This window comes from Benincasa hispida, chromosome 3 (assembly GCF_027475165.1).
Source record: "Benincasa hispida cultivar pf3 chromosome 3, pf3_genome.v1.1, whole genome shotgun sequence".
Taxonomy (NCBI): domain Eukaryota; kingdom Viridiplantae; phylum Streptophyta; class Magnoliopsida; order Cucurbitales; family Cucurbitaceae; genus Benincasa; species Benincasa hispida.
This window is the reverse complement of record NC_143480.1, coordinates 39,387,897-39,405,604: the sequence shown is the minus strand read 5'-3', so window position 1 is coordinate 39,405,604 and position 17,708 is coordinate 39,387,897. Positions and strand designations below refer to the sequence as shown.

At 31.9% G+C, this 17,708-nt stretch overlaps 2 protein-coding genes and 2 long non-coding RNA genes across 5 annotated transcripts; 3 read left to right on the top strand and 1 right to left on the bottom strand.

The window, feature by feature from the left end:
- On the top strand, positions 1–2,003 carry LOC120074138 (uncharacterized). The gene is made up of 5 exons (XR_005480905.2): positions 1–297; positions 395–452; positions 760–810; positions 1,394–1,702; positions 1,806–2,003. It is a non-coding gene; the product is annotated as an uncharacterized LOC120074138 (long non-coding RNA).
- A 66-nt stretch (positions 2,004–2,069) lies between these two features.
- Positions 2,070–3,661, top strand: LOC150037256 (uncharacterized). The gene is made up of 4 exons (XR_016528333.1): positions 2,070–2,184; positions 2,539–2,605; positions 3,173–3,303; positions 3,389–3,661. It is a non-coding gene; the product is annotated as an uncharacterized LOC150037256 (long non-coding RNA).
- Positions 3,662–9,012: 5,351 nt separating this feature from the next.
- On the top strand, positions 9,013–13,610 carry LOC120073721 (uncharacterized). Its single transcript, XM_090312093.1, has 13 exons — positions 9,013–9,142; positions 9,291–9,470; positions 9,716–9,800; positions 10,118–10,239; positions 10,448–10,498; positions 10,892–11,008; positions 11,187–11,306; positions 11,409–11,544; positions 11,718–11,888; positions 11,993–12,151; positions 12,266–12,372; positions 12,455–12,545; positions 12,666–13,610. Exons 2-13 carry the CDS (start codon positions 9,340–9,342, stop codon positions 13,458–13,460), a joined length of 2,085 nt encoding a protein of 694 aa, XP_090168219.1. The 5' UTR covers positions 9,013–9,142; positions 9,291–9,339; the 3' UTR covers positions 13,461–13,610.
- On the bottom strand, positions 13,609–16,485 carry LOC120073722 (8-hydroxygeraniol dehydrogenase-like). Of its 2 annotated transcripts, XM_039026526.2 has the most exons (5): positions 16,268–16,485; positions 14,959–15,072; positions 14,322–14,835; positions 14,078–14,231; positions 13,609–13,978 (listed from the first exon to the last, which is right to left on the bottom strand). In XM_039026526.2, exons 1-5 carry the CDS (start codon positions 16,363–16,365, stop codon positions 13,773–13,775), a joined length of 1,086 nt encoding a protein of 361 aa, XP_038882454.1. In that variant the 5' UTR covers positions 16,366–16,485; the 3' UTR covers positions 13,609–13,772. The 2 variants fall into 2 exon arrangements, with proteins under 2 accessions (XP_038882454.1, XP_090168220.1); XM_090312094.1 differs by lacking the exon at positions 16,268–16,485 and having other exon boundaries at positions 14,959–15,310.
- Between the last annotated feature and the right edge of the window lie 1,223 nt (positions 16,486–17,708).

Below are 17,708 nucleotides of genomic sequence, written 5' to 3'. Positions count from 1 at the left end.
CCCAATTTTTTTTTCATTTCTTTTCTAAACCCTATTTTCCCCATCAGCCACCTCCTCCCTCCTATTACCAGCCATTGCACCTTGCCCCACCGCTCGCCATTCCTGCTCGACACCATCTCATCGACTGTCGCTGCACGCTGCATGGTTTCAATATAGTCATGGTTTAAATTTTGTTTTCAGTTGAGAGATAAGCTGGTTTAAATATTTTCGTTGCCGGTTGAAAGATAAGTTGCAAAACTCTATTTTCTAGGGTCGTTGTCTTCGGCATGTGCTATTATTAGGTCAAAAAGATATGGTGTAAGTAACTTGTACCAGGATAGACTTTACTGGGCGTTGATTTAAGTAATTCAATTTTGTTGCTGTCTGATGCATCTCTTTATTTTATTTTTCTTAGGGAGTTTATAGACCTTATAGTATCACCAACTTTGAAGGTCTTAAATGAGTGGTTCGAGGTAATAATCCATTTTATTTACTGGATTTGAATAGTTTATCTTGTTTGTGAGTTGTCATTTTAGATAGTAAGATCTGCTAAAAGCTCTAAATGTTTCTGGATGTGTAATTTGCCAGAGATTTGTTTATGCTGGTTGTATTCCAGTGATGCTTCAACAGTCTGGAATTTCTTTTATCTTTATTTGAACGGGTGTTGGGTAGGAAGGAGATTTATGTGAATTAACAAGATCTCTGTTTGATTCTCAGCCTCGATGGATGTTTCATGGCTTATAACCTTTTTAATTCTAACCTACTTTTTGGTTCACGTAGTCAGACATATTAAAGGCAACACTTGCAGGAGATGCCATCATTGGGACTATGGTGAGACTTCATACTGTGGTTTAAATTTGGTTCACTTCCATACTTGAATGCATTTGAAGCATCATGATTTTATCTTATATCATCCTTCCATTCTCTCTGTAGTAGAGAATCTTTTGTGTCACTGACTACTAATAACTTTAGACATGTCTATGACTATCATAATTAGATTAACTATTGAGAATATGAAATAATCCATTGCTATATGAAAGACATACTAGAAGATTGACCTTTTTCTATCTATGCAAAATCAAACTCCTCATACAGAACATTGTAGTAGGTGCTATTGGTTTATATTACAGCTAATCCAAATGGTACATTGTCTTTGTTGATCAAATTTAGTAAATTATCTTTAACGTTAGAGAGGTTGTCCCATGAATTTGATCTCATTGGAACAACTTTTATTGGAATGGACACCAAGAGTTCGAACATTATTTCAGCCCTTGGCACTGAATTGCTCTCTGTTGGCCTTTTGTGCTGTTTTTGCCTTTCATGTTCCAAACTTGGCTCCAACTCCAATGACTGAAAATGTGGATGATTTTAGAACTAAATCACATGCAATACTCATTCAAAATCTGATTGGCAGGCTTTGGTTGGTAGATGATGAAACAAGTATAATGCTCGCACAAATTTTCGAAATCAATGGAGGACCAAATAACTACTTGCATTTGGTTTCAAGAGGCAAAATATTAGATGTGGGGTACGAAGTAAGAGGTATCTTGACTCTCTATAGGTATGCTGTTTCTGAGTTCATCTGTTTGCAAAGCAAGTCAAACAGAGTGGATGAGGGGACATTTCTCTAGGTTATCGAGGATGGCGTGCGGTTTTTATCAAATATTCTTACACAGTGGATAAGAATTCCATTTCGAGTGCCCAAGTGCTTGTCTTGTGTAAGGTATACTTGCTGGCGTTTTCTTTTACCTCATAGGCTAGTAGTTGAGTATTTATTTTAATTCAATTTTGTCAACTGAAATTCAGTAATTGACTTCAAATTTCAGGCCTTGCAATGGGTCTCAACTATTTGCCACTACCGATGCTTGTAAACTGGATGAAATATCTATCCCATTCGGCTTCCATCTATCGTTAAATCTTTGTCTTCAACTCAAAAACATTGGATCAAACATGTCAGTTCAAACCATCAAGATGTACTGCATTTTTTTATTGTGATTTGTCCTTCCAGGAACTCAAGCACAATGGTAAGAACATTAAAAAACATCAGGTTTTCCAATTACTTAATTACTGCAGAGTTTTCTGATCTTTGTTGCTTTTCAAGTGTTCATAGAAATGTTGGAAGCTGGAGCTTATCCTAGAAACTATACGCTCGGAATCGTGTGTAATGCTTGTTGTTCCTTGCAATCTATCGAATTCGGGAAACAGGTTCATGCATATATCATCAAATATCATATAGATTCTCCGATTTAAATAGTTAGTATCTACTAGCGTTCTTTAACATCCGATTTAAATAGTTAGTATCTAGCTCTGTAACAGAATCGGTATTTCTATTACATTAGTAACATCAAATTTAAATAGTTAGTATCTAACTCTGTAAGCATCATTCTAGTATTCAATTTAAATTATTTGATCATTAAATAAGCATCACTACAAGAATTTTTCCTTGAATGTACCATTTATGCACATTCCCAATAAACACGGTTAGTTGAATATGAATTTTGATAACATTTTCACTTTTAATCCTTTGTCTTAAACCTTTTTTGTTTGTGTATCTTTTAGGTGTTTGGAAGGGGTGGGGAGGAGATGGATTTCTTGCAACAGCAAGGGATTGTGAAAATTGTTCCTGGTAAGTGCATTTTTGAATGCTTGCAGTTTTAAGCACAGTTTCTAAGTGTTTTCAAGTGACTCTAATGATATGAAAATTCCTGTTTGAGAAGTTATAGTGTGCTTATTTCTCTTTGGACAATATTGGATTAGAATGTAACACCCGTTTATGACTCATGGGTACTATTTATTTGTAGTTTAGATTTGATTCAAGGTGCTCGAGTTTGTAGGTCGCACTATTGTAGTTGTGGGTTATTCATGCACTATGGTAGTCTTTGTGACAACTTTTGGGTTTGAAGTATATTGTGAGCTAAATTTGCTTATTGATGTATGTGTTCTTGAATATTCATTTTTTGGGAATTCTGATAGTTCTATTGAGAACAAGTGGTTGTGAAATATTTTTGGGAGTGTGTTTCTTTGAACAGGTTCAAGGTAAATTTTTGGTTTTATTGTAGTAGCATCGTTATGCTACCGAAAATTTTCCATCGTCTTCATATCTCATATCTAGGTAACCAAGCTTCTCTTCTTCAAGATCTTGAAAAAGAAGATTCTCTCATTTATTCAACTATTGAGTTTTCTCGTTTTGTAGATGCAACAAAGGAGTAAATATTTGATATCACAACCTCTTCATGCTTTTTCTTGGGGAACTTTAGATCCAACACATTCACTACAAGAATTTTACCTTGAATGTACCATTTATGCACATTCCCAATAAACACGGTTAGTTGAATATGAATTCTTATCACATTTTCACTTTCAATCCTTTGTCTTAAACCTTTTTTGTTTGTGATCCTTTGAACAACAGTGGTCAGACAAAGATGCCTATAACCAGACACTGCTGAAGCTAGGGGGTTAGTTCAAGAAGAATTATGAAGGGATCCATACTTACCAAGTGGAGAGAGACAGTAATCTCATAATGTTTGTAAAATCATAATGTTTGTATTACTTGTAATTTGTGTTTTCAAGGCCTGAATTATTGTACAGCCTTTTAAATTATAATTTCATAGCAGAATTTGTGGATTAAATATAATAGATTACAATCCATACATGAATAATATATCATAGCTACAATGTTCAATGATGATGTGTCATGTTATACTTTTTGAAGAAAAGATGGATTCGGCAACGGAATTAAAAAAAATCAGACAGATTCGGGCTTCAATGTCGGTTAATAATTAAAAAAAATAGAGGCTTTAATGTTGGTTGCAACCGGCATTGAAGGCTGTGTAATTGAAGCCCTTTAATGTCGGTTTAAAACCGACATTAAAGGGCTTTAATAACACTACTTTAATGTCGGTTGTCAACCAACATTAAAGCTCGAATTTCTTCTAGTGTTTTGTCACATTCACTCGTGATTGAATACATTGCTTTTAATGTGTTTGATAGAATTTCTAGCCAAGATTTCAAAGAGACAATAGTAATTGTGTGCTGAATAGCTGACTAACCTAGAATGCACTAATTACTAGATTTGGAGAACATGAACATCTATTATGCGCTTCAAGCGATGTATGCGGTCCACCGGAGAGAACAAGATGTAAGAGAATATAATGAGCTTAAAAGTGAAGTAAATGAACTAGCCTCTCTTTTTTCTTCAGGGAGGCTTGATAGAGGTCAACTAAGTGTTTTGACGTACGATAAGTACGTGACCAATGTCCAGTCATTCTGCATCGGAAGCATTTATTTTCAACACTCTTTCATCTTTTATCTTGTGGAGCTTTTCCTTTGTGATCATCATTTTGTGTGGTTCTTATGAAATTTAAATGATTAGAACGACCACTACGAAAATAATAATTATTTCTTCCTCTACTACGGTCATGACCTCGACCACGACCACGACTACGACCTCGACCATGATTATTAACATTCACTTCAGGGAATGGTGTTGTTCCAGTTGGTCGAGATTTGTGGTTCTTCATCAATAACTCGTTATCTTGTTCGGCCACGAGAAGACATGAAATTAGTTTAGAATATTGTTTAAAACCTTAAGACATGAAATTAGTTTAGAATATTGTTTAAAACATTTCTCTCGATATTGCTGCTGCAAAAGCATATTTAAGACATGAAATGTAGAAAATGTCTTCTCTAACATATCAGCATCAGTAATTTTCTCTCTGCATAATAACAATTTCGAACTAATTTTAAATAATGCAGAGTTGTAATCACTTACTGATTTGAAATCTTGTAGCTTCAAGTGCATCCACTCATAACGAACTTTAGGAAGAATAATTGTTTTTTTATGATCATACCTCTCTTTCAAATTTTTTCACAAGATATAGGGATTTTTTATTGTAAGATACTCCATTTTCAATCCCCCGTGGAGATGATGGCAAAGAAAAATCATAGTTTTTGTTTTGTCCTGACTAGATGTCGTATTTCCTTCTTTAATAGTCTCCCCAAGATTCATAGCATCCAGGTGGATTTCGAAATCAAGTACCCATGACAAATAAGTATTGTCGTTAATATCAAGGGTGAAAAATTCAATTTTATGAGATTTTTCATGGCAACACTATCATAAAATATTGTACTTATGTTAGACATTTAATAGATATTGCATATGCAAAATAATATTCAGTTTATTAATTATAATGAAGAGGGAAAAATCGGCATACCTTTAGGACCTACCTTTAGCGGAAAAAACGACAGGAGCTCGTGCTGATAACATGCTGTGAAATTGAAGAGCACAACGGGAACACGGATATGGAGAAAATATAATATAATAATATATTTATATAATAATAATAAATAAATAAAATAACTAAAATCATAAAATAACTAAAATTATAAAATTGGATATGAAAATTAATAGAATTTTAAAGTGGATTTCTCATCAATGCGCATTCTATTAAGATCCACAAAATGTCACTATTTATAGGAAAAGTGGCAAGTAGGATGTGGACTTACATGGACACCAAACATGAATTATTATAAGACACATGGGCAATATGAAAAATGACACATGACTTTTAGGATACTAAGCATTAATCATCTATTTTATGATATTTATAATAGAAAGAGAAAAAAACAAAGAAAAGAAAGAGAGCTACCTCACAAAATTACAAGTACGATTTATCCATTTATCGAGAAATTTTTTATTGAAAATCTAATTTCATTTAATCTTAAATCGAAATTCTCAAAATTATTAAATAAAATCATTCCTTTTTGAAAGTTTGTTATGCATTTAATTTGAATATAATGAAGTTATTTAAGGATATTAGATAATATAAGAATTAATTTTTTTTTTCCTTTTAACATGAATTATAGATAAATGTGATGATTTTTTTTTTTTAAACGTGAATTAGAGAAACAATGTGTGTGCTTTTTAGAAAAGAAAATCTACAATAATTTATCTACTCTCAGTGAAATTAAATAAGATATCCCTATAATCGTCAATTAAAAAATGTAGGAAAAAAATCCATGGTTTCTCCTCATAATACTTTTAAAAAATATATAGATATATAAATATATAGATTCTGATAGGTTGGGAAAATATTAAAGTTTCCTTTTTATAGGCTCAAGTCCCCTTCCCCTATCTTAATGAATCAATATGTCATTACTATAGTAATAATCTTTCAGACGGTTTCAAATAACATTTTATAGGCAAAGTTTCATTCACACGTTTCAATAACTTCTATATATCTTTACTAATCATATAATAATAACATTGTTGTAGATGAAATTTGGTCAAATAAATAAAATAAAATATCAGTATAAGATAAGTTAAGATAAAATTTAATCAAATTTGTTTGAAATTAGGAAAAACTCATATCCTAATCCTATGAGAGTTAAGTTAAACCTCTGATCAAATCCTGTATAAATATAATCATTATGACATTAATTTAAATTTTTTACTTCTTCTCTATTATATTGTACTTTAACATCTAAGATTTTTTTTTTTTTTTTTTTTTTTTTTTTTTTTTTTTGCTATTTCGTAAAGATCATATACCGTTTCTCAAATAATATCCAAGCTTTGGGATAATGAGTTACTAACTGATGTTTAGTTTGATATTTAAAGATTATAATAGATGACAAATTTCATTATCATGTCGTCAAATATATTAGGACATAAAAAATAATTTACAAGTATGATAAATATTCCCTATTTTTGTATCTTCATTATATGAAATGTAAGGGGATATGCCTACATATATCATGACATATCACAAAATCCACTTTAATTAATATTTCTTAAATAACTCTCCATATTATATTTATTTTCACCGTAAATGACATGCCTCTTTTAAAATCGAAGTTTAGTTATTTTCCATCTCGACAAAACATTGTAATAAAATAAATAAAATAAATATATTTATATAATTAGATTATAACCATTTAATTCTTTATTAAATATATTCTGGTCTCTTACAAATAATTTTTAGTTTGTTCAAAATATTAAAATCTAGATAAGAAGAAGGGTCGTTGGAATACTTTTCTAATTTCTTGGTCAAAAGACGGATAAGTCTGTTATGGGCAGAGCTTAAACACATAGAATTAGAGTTGGGATTAGGTTGGCTAGTGTGTTTAAAAGTCTAAAGAAATTAAAATAACATTGACCTAAACGATTATCAAAATAACATATTTGTATTAATCAATTTTGTAAAGTTAATTCATATGATTTTGTGTGTGTATGTGTGAACCTAACATAAAACATTTATATTCTTCAACAGACCTTTCAAAAATCTTTTATAATTTTCGCGATTGGAGGCATACATCTTTACCATTAATTAATCTCCAAAGTGGGTTTTGACCTAATTTGTTTGTTATTGAACCCGTTTCCCCTTCTCCATTGTTTAGAAAGTTGGTTTGAGCCTACCAAATGAACCTAGTTTCTCGGAAAAAACAATCTTTTTAGTCTCCGAATTTTTGGCAACAAGTGTGTTTGATCTTTGAAATTTTAAATTAGGCATTTTAGTCCATAAGTTTTCGATAATAGATTTAAAAGGTCCTCTTCATTAATAGTACTTTTAAATTAATAGATTTGTCCAAATAGATTATTCAAATGTTGATGTGGCATACTGACTAAGTTGATGATTTGAATTTAAATTTGTCTCATGAAGTTTGTCTTATAAAGTAACTTCACGAGAAATGAACTCAACTTCACGCCATTTCTATGTTTTGTCTCTTAAAATTACTTTATGAGACAAACTTCACGAGAAATGAACTAAACTTCACATCATTTCTATCGTTTGTCTCATGAAGTTCGTCTTCGAGATGAGCTTTAGGAGAAATGAACTCAACGAACTCAATTTCATGTCATTCTGTCTTTTGTCTTGTGAAGTAACTTCATGAGACGAATTTAAATCCAAATCATCAACTTAGTTAGCAAGCTACATTAGTATTTAAATAATTTATTTGGACAAATCTGTTAATTTAAACTGTTCTGTTAACGAAGAGGATCTTTTAAACCTATTATTGAAAACTTAAGGCCTAAAATAATTAATTTAAAAATTCAGGGACTAAACACACCTATTCTAAAAGAATTGGAGACTAAAAATGTATTTTTCTTTAATTTCTAGTATTATCACCAAATTAGTTACGTAAATAAGATTAATTAAGGTAACATTGGAATATTATTCTATAAATTAAATTATTTAAGTATTAGTTATGGAATATAATATTCATAATTAGTTAACTTGGATAATAAATATACAATAAACAAACAAGAGGAAAAGTAAAGTAATCCGGCGTTGTTTTGTGTGTCAAAAAGGGCCTTATTTTTCATACATATATATAGGAAAACAAACTTAATGGTGGTTGGGTTAAATTTATTCTTGCAGCCACATTAATCATCCAATAAAAATTTGGTGACAATATTTTATTTAAAAAGTTAAATTATTATTAGCTTTTACTATGTTATTAAAAAAAAAAAAAAAGATTCATAATATAGGTATATATGGGCACTTTGAAAGTTGAAAAGTTCCTTGGTTGGAGGAAGGGAAAAATCAATTTCCCTAAGAAAATTCAAAAAAGGAAATCAGAAAAGCAATGATATATTGGCTTTAGAGAGGGAATTTAGAAGTTCACCTAATTCAATTACCCATTTAATACTTTAAATGTCTCTCTCCCACATGCATGCCACCACAGCAACTGCCTCTCCCAATTTGTCAAATATTGGTATAACACCCACAAACCACTTCCAAATTTATATATTTACCAAAAAAAAATAAACAAAATAAAATAAAATAGAATATTTATTTCCATATATATTTTCTCCCAAATCTAGCCATTCTACCTTTTTTTTTAAAAAAAAAAAATGATTCCTTTTATGTTATATTTTTCAAATTTTGAATAGAATAAATCATCTTTTGTATATATTACGTCTAGAAATAACCCAATATCTAATGACATCTTAATATTTTCCTTTCCACTTTCTAAATAGGAAGATTTTTATATTATATTTATAATATTCCATATTCCGTATTCAACATTGCCCCTCCCTAAAGTTATAAAGACTTAAGTCGCAACCTGTTTGAGACAAAAAAAGCTCTCTTTTTTTTCCCTTCAATAAAAAAACATCTGCTTGTTTTGCAAATATTCCTTTTTTTTTTTTCTTCATAAATAGGTAACCTCGTTATTATTCTTATTGGTCCATTATTTAATCCATGCAAATTCATTTACACCCTTTTTCTTCCTCATATATATTAATTATTAACCTTTTGAGGAGAGATAGTTTAATATGTATTGATGTTTTGAAGTTCATATGTTATTAGAACGTTATTATTGTTCATCGAAACTGCTTCAACAAAAGGACCAAAAATAATGGAGAAGAAAGGCAAAAGAAGAAGGCAACAGAAAAAGCTTGAGCTCTCAGCAATGGCCGCACTTATTTTCTTATTCTTCAGTTTTACTCTCGCCAAGGCCAAACCACAACAACAACAATCCTTCCAACAGTAAGGATTTTTTCTTTTTTTTCGTTTTTCCTTCTTCTTCTTCTCTCATATTATTATTTTTTCGTTGCATTGTTGTTGTTATTACTATTATTCTTTTTTAAAAAAATTTGAGCAGTATGGGAAAATTTTGGTTAAAATCATGATTAAATAGACTGGACGTTTTTGGGTATTGTTTTTTTGCCCGATAAAGGGTTCATGGTTTGATTTTGATTTTGAATATCTTTGTTTAATTTAATCAATTGTAGAAGAATGAGAAGAAATCTGGTGGAGAACAACAACAAACCAACGTTGTCACGCGACGTAACATTGGAATGGCAGAATCATGGACAGGTGACAATCTAGTAACTTCATCCTTCTTCCTACGTTTGTATATTTTATACTAAAAAACCATGTTTATAGGAAAAATAAAACTTTTTGGTACCAGATTACATTTAGTTTAGTCTGAAAGATATTATTGAATCAATTTATATTTTTATATTATAATAGATTTTTTTATGATAGAGACTAAAATTGTTAATATTGATTTAAAAAAGTCAAACAAGTGAAAATCAATATTAATTAGGAAGAAATTAATAGAACCAAACAAGTGAAAATTAATATTAAATTGATTTTAATTTCATATTATCTAACGATATTTTTCTTTTCAGGTGGTAATTGACAATGGCTTAGTTCGAGTCACATTATCTCGTCCAGATGGCAATGTTATTGGCCTAAAATATAAGGGTATTGATAACGTACTTGAAATTCACAATGCACAACATAATAGAGGGTAAATTTCTAAAATTTCCTCCTTTTTCTATATAATTTAGTATCACAAAAAATTTAAGTTGACATTTATAATTTCAAATTTTTTTAAATAATAATAAGACCAACTAGTTCATTTATTTATCTTAAATTAATCATCTTTTCAATTGGGCTACATGAAAAGTAATAAAAATAATTACTTTGTTTAATGGTATTATTGTTGACTTGTGTAGATATTGGGACGTGGTTTGGAACCGGCCGAATAGAGCTAGTGCCACTGACAGGTAACTACAAATAATTTTTAAAATTTTATTTTAACTGAATTATGTTCGTAGTTATTTTAAATATATATCAATTAATAGATAATTATATTTTATTATATTTATAAATAAGTTGATTCATAATGTTATATTTGAAAAGAACTCTAAAATTAATTTGGGAGATTTTTATATTTAAACTTTTTTTTTTTTTGGAAACGGATTCTTATATTTAAACTAGTACTTTATAGTTTAATCGTTGTCAACCTGAAAAATAATAAGATAGTTACACTTTTTTTATTTATTTATTTTTTTTGCTTTGTGATGAAGTGAGTTCCAAGTATTTTTTTTTTTTTTTAATTTTATGAATAGAAAAAGGTAATAAAATTATTCTATATATAATTTGATTCATTCTTCCAGAGTAAGGGCGACAGAATTCAAAGTGATCACGGTGAATAGTGACCAAATAGAACTTTCATTCACCAAAACTTGGGATCCTTCTGATTCTTCTTCACTCCCTTTGAACATAGACAAAAGGTGCTTTTTCTCTCCCTACATTTTTTCTTTTTCCTTAATTGTAAAATAATAGTTTTCTAATTATGTTTCATGTTTCCATAATTTGATTTAAATTTAAAAAAATGTTACTAAATTAACCCATCTTTTTTTTCCATAGTCAGTGTATAAATTTTAATTTTGAAGTCGGAAAAAATTTCAGATACATTCTACGACGCGGCGATTATGGATTCTATTCATATGGCATATTTGAAAGATTAGATGGATGGCCTCAAATTGACGTTGATCAGATTAGGATTGTCTACAAACTCCAAGGGGACAAGTATTTTTCACGTTAGATTAATTTTTTTTTTTAAAAGAAAATCAAATTGAGATATTAAAAAAAAGCTTATGTTATGCTTTTTGTTATATAATCAATTGTTAGGTTTCATTATATGGCAATATCAGACAACAGACAAAGGATCATGCCAACGTTACAGGACCGTTTGATGGGACGACCTCTAGCTTATCCAGAGGCGGTTCTCTTAACACGACCGATCAATTCTAACCTCAAAAGAGAGGTATATAGATAAATATAAAATTATGTGGAGATTTTTAGTTAGATGTACACATGAGGAAAAATGACTTTTTGTCCCTAAGTTTTTGGGTCCTTTTATTTAGTACATTTATTTCAAAATGTTATACGTTAATTTGAGTTTAATTTTAATTTGGGGTGTGATTGTGTGTGGTGCAGGTGGACGATAAGTACCAATACTCCTTAGAAAATATGGAGAACAAGGTTCATGGATGGGAGTCGAGTGAGCCACACGTGGGATTCTGGATGATCACGCCCAGTGATGAGTTTCGCACGGCGGGGCCCGTCAAGCAAGATCTCACTTCCCACGTCGGCCCCACCACTCTCTCTGTAAGCCCAATACCCGATTTGCATAATAATTTTCTTTTTAAATTTAATTAATTAATTTATTTTTATCTAAATCATAATTTTCTTTTTTTTTTAAAAAAAAAAAGATGTTTGTAAGTACACATTATGCGGGTAAAGAAGTTTCCATGAGATTTGGAGAGGGAGAGGCTTGGAAGAAGGTTTTCGGACCGGTTTTCACTTATCTGAACTCGGATCCGACCGGCACAGGAAGTCTCGGTTCACTATGGGAAGATGCTAAAAACCAGGTATTATTTATGATTATATCTTTAATTAAAAAGAAAAAAAAAAAAAAAAAAAAGAAAAACAGCCATTTGGAGCTATTTATTTATTTTGTAAAAAGGGAAATAATTTAAAATCAGATGAGGATAGAAAGGAGTAAGTGGCCATACAACTTTGTTGAATCCGGAGACTTTCCATCGTCAGACCAAAGAGGCACCGTGAGTGGTCGATTATTAGTCCGAGATAGGTTTGTTCCGTTGCTTTCATTTATCTTTTCAGCTCTCGTCTTTGTGGCTAAAAATAAAAGATTTCGTTTTCTTCTTTGGCAGATACGCTAAGAACTCACACATGTGGGCCGATTCGGCTTATGTGGGCCTCGCCGCTCCCGGGGAATCGGGGTCTTGGCAAAAAGAAAGCAAGGTAAACGTTTTTCTTTTTTCTTTTTATTATCATATAATTCTTAGACACAAATAAATAAATAAAATCTAGATGTAGCCACTGTATAAAACAACTAAGCATTGTCCTTGTTTTAATTCATAGGGATACCAGTTCTGGACACGCGCGGACGAGCAAGGATACTTCTCAATCGACAATATAAGGCCTGGAAATTACAATTTATATGCTTGGGTACCTGGCGTCGTTGCCGATTACAAGTATGACAAGGAAATCATAGTTACACCAAGAAGTTCCACCAACCTAAACTTGTTGGTCTTCCACCCTCCAAGACAAGGCCCAACTTTGTGGGAGATTGGCGTCCCAGATCGAACGGCGGCTGAGTTCTATATACCGAATCCCCAACCCACCCTCATGAATCGCTTTTACAATAATTCTAAATTCCACACCCAAGATAATTTTCGACAATATGGTCTTTGGGAACAATACTCTGAATTGTATCCCAATCAAGATCTCGTCTACAATGTCACCACTGACAATTACCGTCGCCACTGGTTCTTCGCTCACGTCACCCGAGCAACTACATCCGATAACTATGAGGCAACCACATGGCAAATTGTGTTTCGTCTTCAAGGGCCTAAACAGACTGGTAACTATATGCTCCGATTGGCCTTGGCCTCCTCTACCGACGCAGTCGTCGATATACGGTTCAACAACCCATCTGCCACACGGCCTCATTTCTCGACCGGGTATTGGTCCTCGGGAAAAGATAACGCCATTGCCAGACATGGGATTCATGGCCTTTATTGGTTATTCAACTTCCAGGTTCCCAGCCAATATTTGGTAGAAGATGAAAACGTAATCTATCTTACACAGAGAAGACATACAGGACCTTTTCAAGGAGTAATGTACGACTACATACGATTTGAAGGTGTAGAGTAAAACCAAATACAAATAGGATAATCACTGATGACCCAATTTATTCATTTAAATTCATTATTATAATTATAATTAGTATTATTATTGTTAGATAGGAATCTTGTAATTTGAGTTAGTTTTTCTTTAGTTAGCCAATCTCTCTGTTTTACTCTTTGTTTCCAATATCCAAAATTTGAGACAATTTCATATTACTATAACCCAATTATCAAAACAAGTTCCAATAGAGGGAAAAAGAACCCCAGCTAATGCTCTCTGCTAATACAATATCAGAAAGTTGACAAATGCTCGAAGACTTTTTTTGCCCCCTCATTTTTTTTAACTGCTAGGCTTCAATGAGTTGGCAATGTCCATGACAAATCGATACTTAACATCCTGTTTCAGCATCCGTTCCATTGCCTTGTTGACTTCAGCTATCGGAATCACCTCGACATCCGCAGTTATGTTATGTTTGGCAGCAAAATCAATCATCTCTTGCGTTTCCTTCATCCCTCCAATGCAACTACCAGCCATTGTTTTCCTACCTGTAAATTGTAAGAGCAACGAATAATATAGTTATTATGGAGTGAATTTCAAATTTTCTTCTTCCACGACGAGCTTTATGAAATGATTGATTATATTACCATCAACAAGAGCAAAGGCTGGGAGCTCAAGTGGCTTCTCTGGTAAACCAACCATAACATATTTTCCATGTGTTTTTACAAGAGATAGCAGAGGCAAAAGGGGATGTGCAGCAGAGACCGTGTCTATGATACCATCCAAAGTCCCTCCAGCAGCCTAAGCCAAAAGATATCATATCATTACTCATACTTTCATACATAAAAACAAAACAAAAGCAATAAAAATTCAAATCATTACAAATCTCACCTGCATTTGCTCTTGATCACGGCTGACCAAGAATGAATCAGCCCCAAGATGTTCAATAGCCTCCTGCTTCTTGTTAGGCGAGGTACTAATCACAGTAACCTTAGCGCCAAAGGCCTTAGCAAATTTGATGGCTACATGGCCAAGCCCACCGAGGCCAACCACGCCGATTTGCATTCCAGGCTTGTCAAGTCCAAAGTATCTCAAGGGGCTGTAAACCGTGATACCAGCACACAACAGCGGAGCCGCGGCGTGCAGAGAGATGCTGTCGGGAATGCGAACAATGAAATGCTCGTCAGCGACCATACAGTCAGAGTAGCCTCCGTAGGTTATGGTCCCGTCGGTGTCCTTGGCAGAGTAGGTGAGGATCATTTTGGGACAATAGTTCTCAAGGTCATTGGAACAGTTATCACAGGAGCGGCAGGATCCAACCATACATCCTACGCCAACTCTGTCTCCGACCTTGAAATTCTTTACTTTGCTTCCAACCTCTGTTACCTCGCCCACGATTTCATGACTGCAAATCCAAACCAACAACAACAACAACAACAAGCACACTTGAAACTAAGAACATGATCATCATAATTCATAACAGTAGATCAAAAAGGAAGGCGAGAAAGAAAAGATAGAGAGGACGCACCCAGGAACAATAGGGTAAATGGTATTGCCCCACTCATTCTTCACCATGTGAAGGTCAGAATGGCAAATTCCACAGTAAAGAACTTTAAAAGCTACATCGTTTTCCCCTGTTTCTCTGCAACCACATTTCGTCGGTCCAACCACAGTACAAATAATCGATATATGTTTCATTAAAGTTGTTTGCTGTACAATTATTATTGAGCAAGTAATGCATTGATGCATTCACTCTAATCACACACGAAAAAGAATAAAAATTATTTTTTTAAAAAAAGAAAACTTAACTAAGTGGCAAACTCAAAACCAGTAAACGCACATCTCAACTTATCTTATGGGACAACCAACTGATTCCATATAGTATTTGGGTGTCATGAAAACTCTAGGATATTAAATCTTAGATAGGTAGCCATCATGTATTGAACCCATAGTCTCTTAACTCTTTATCATGAATAGCTCATAAAAAAAGTTAAATTATAATTTTGGTCCTATTAGAATTGAGTATCTATGGTTGATTTTAGTCCAATTAATTTTAAAAATTAGGAATTGAGTACCTATGGTTGATTTTAGTACTATTAATTTTAAAATTAGGAATTAAGTACCTATGGTTGATTTTAGTCCTATTAATTTTAAAAATTAGGATATAATTAGTATGATTTGATAAAATTCTCCTAATTAGTCACACAAATAGTCTTGTGTGAGCATAGCTCGACAACTATACATAAATATACCAAGAAAATTAATGATACTAATAAATGTTTTTTAAATTAAACAGTCCGGTCCAAATCAATTATTTTTTTAGTATTAATCGATAACTACGATATTTATTTTTTAAAAAAATCGATGACTACGATATCTTTTATAAATACCCCTAAAATCAATTAAAAAATCAATTAATCCAATATGAACATAAAATATTAATAACAAGTAGCCCAATAATGGAATTAAAAAGAAAAAAAATGAAACCAACAATTTAATTTAGAAGTAAAAAGAAGTTAATTATAAATTAGATAATTTATATGTAAATTTTTAGAGTTCATCCGGGGGCCTATATATTTTATTAATATATGGAAAGAAAAATGAGATCTCATAATTTGAATCCTTGATCCAGAGAGAGAACACTTTAATCCCCACCTCGTACTGAAAAGGTCGTAATATTCATTGTCCCCATGGAATATTCTAAACAAAATATGAACATCAAAGGCACATGCAAGCGCTTCTCAAGAAAACAAGAAATAAGCTGTATATTTTTCTTTCCATTGATCAGCATTTCACAAATCGAGAGGGAAAAATAAAAAGAAAAAAGAAAGAGGAACCTTCTGGAGAAATGAAATGGAGAAAGATGGCCGGAGGTATCGGTGGCGGCCCATCCGAAAGCCTTCTTAGGATGCTCTTCTGCCGGTGATTTCCCCATCAGAATCAAATGAAAAAAACAAACAAGATTTGAAAAAAAAAATACCAAAATGCAGATTTGAAGGCCACTCAATGGTTGAGAGTGCAACTCAGTGCCCGGCTTTAAATACTAATCTCCGAATGCATACAAAAAAGAAGAGAAGGCCACGCTTTTTGGGCTGGGCCGAACCGGGTCGGGTCCACCTGACATATTGCCTGACCTCAGCAGAAGGTAAATGGGGCCCATTTTGGCGGGTTTGAATTTAGGTACGTTTTTACTTCACCTCCTCACGTGAATCTTCTATACTTTCCTTGTTAGATCTCTGACTTAGCACCTCAAGATTTCCACTTGTAAGGCCACTTTGGTAGGTGAATAGAGAATTTTGATAACCTATCACTTTAATAAAGACAAACTTAGGGATTGTTTGGAGTTCAACATAAGATGATATATCCCTACATCTTATATCATCTTAGCATTTAGAGACTATTATCCTATCTCACCGATTTTAATTGTTTGTGGTTCCATTTTCCAAACATGTTTTGTATCTCATCACATTTTCCTTCCGTGTATCGTATATCATCTCAGTGCTCCATACAACCCCTTATAGTTTCATGTATATATATATTTGATTTAAAAATTGAATTCTAATTTAAACCATTATTTATTAAAATGTATTTGATATTATATATTCATAAAGCATAAAATTAATTATAGTTATTTATTAATGTTTAGTTGACGATAAATTATTATAAATTTATTTATGACTATGATTTATGTTTAAAGAAAATTATATAATTATTATTTTGTAATATTATATAATTTATAATAAATTGCATAATACATAGTGTATTTCTAATTATTTTTATTTTTATTTAATATAATCCCGTATTTTAAAATTCAAAATTCAAAATCTAGATAATATGAAAATATAAAAATGTTGTTTTTAGTATTTCCACTATTTAGACCACAAGATTCGAAAATAGTTTTTAGAAACAAAAATCGGGTCATCTACCAAACACATATTTATTTAATTTAATGAATCTAAAAACATAAAACATAATCTAGATTCTCTATCATACATATCCTAATTTTCTCTTCTTTTCTTTTTCTTGCAAAAGAAAATCAATAGTCTAACGCGGTGGTGACAGTGACGGAGATCTCGTGTTCGATTAGGAGAGAAATTTCTTCTCCCTCCCTTTCTATTTTTTGTGTAATCAAATATTTTTTGTTAGGTAAGTGAACATTAATTATGTTTGTACAATCATTCTTTTATTGGTTATTAAATGGACTAATTATTTTTGTACAATCATTCTATTCACTTTTAGTACAATAGGTTAGAAGGATCTGAATTATGTATCTCTTGG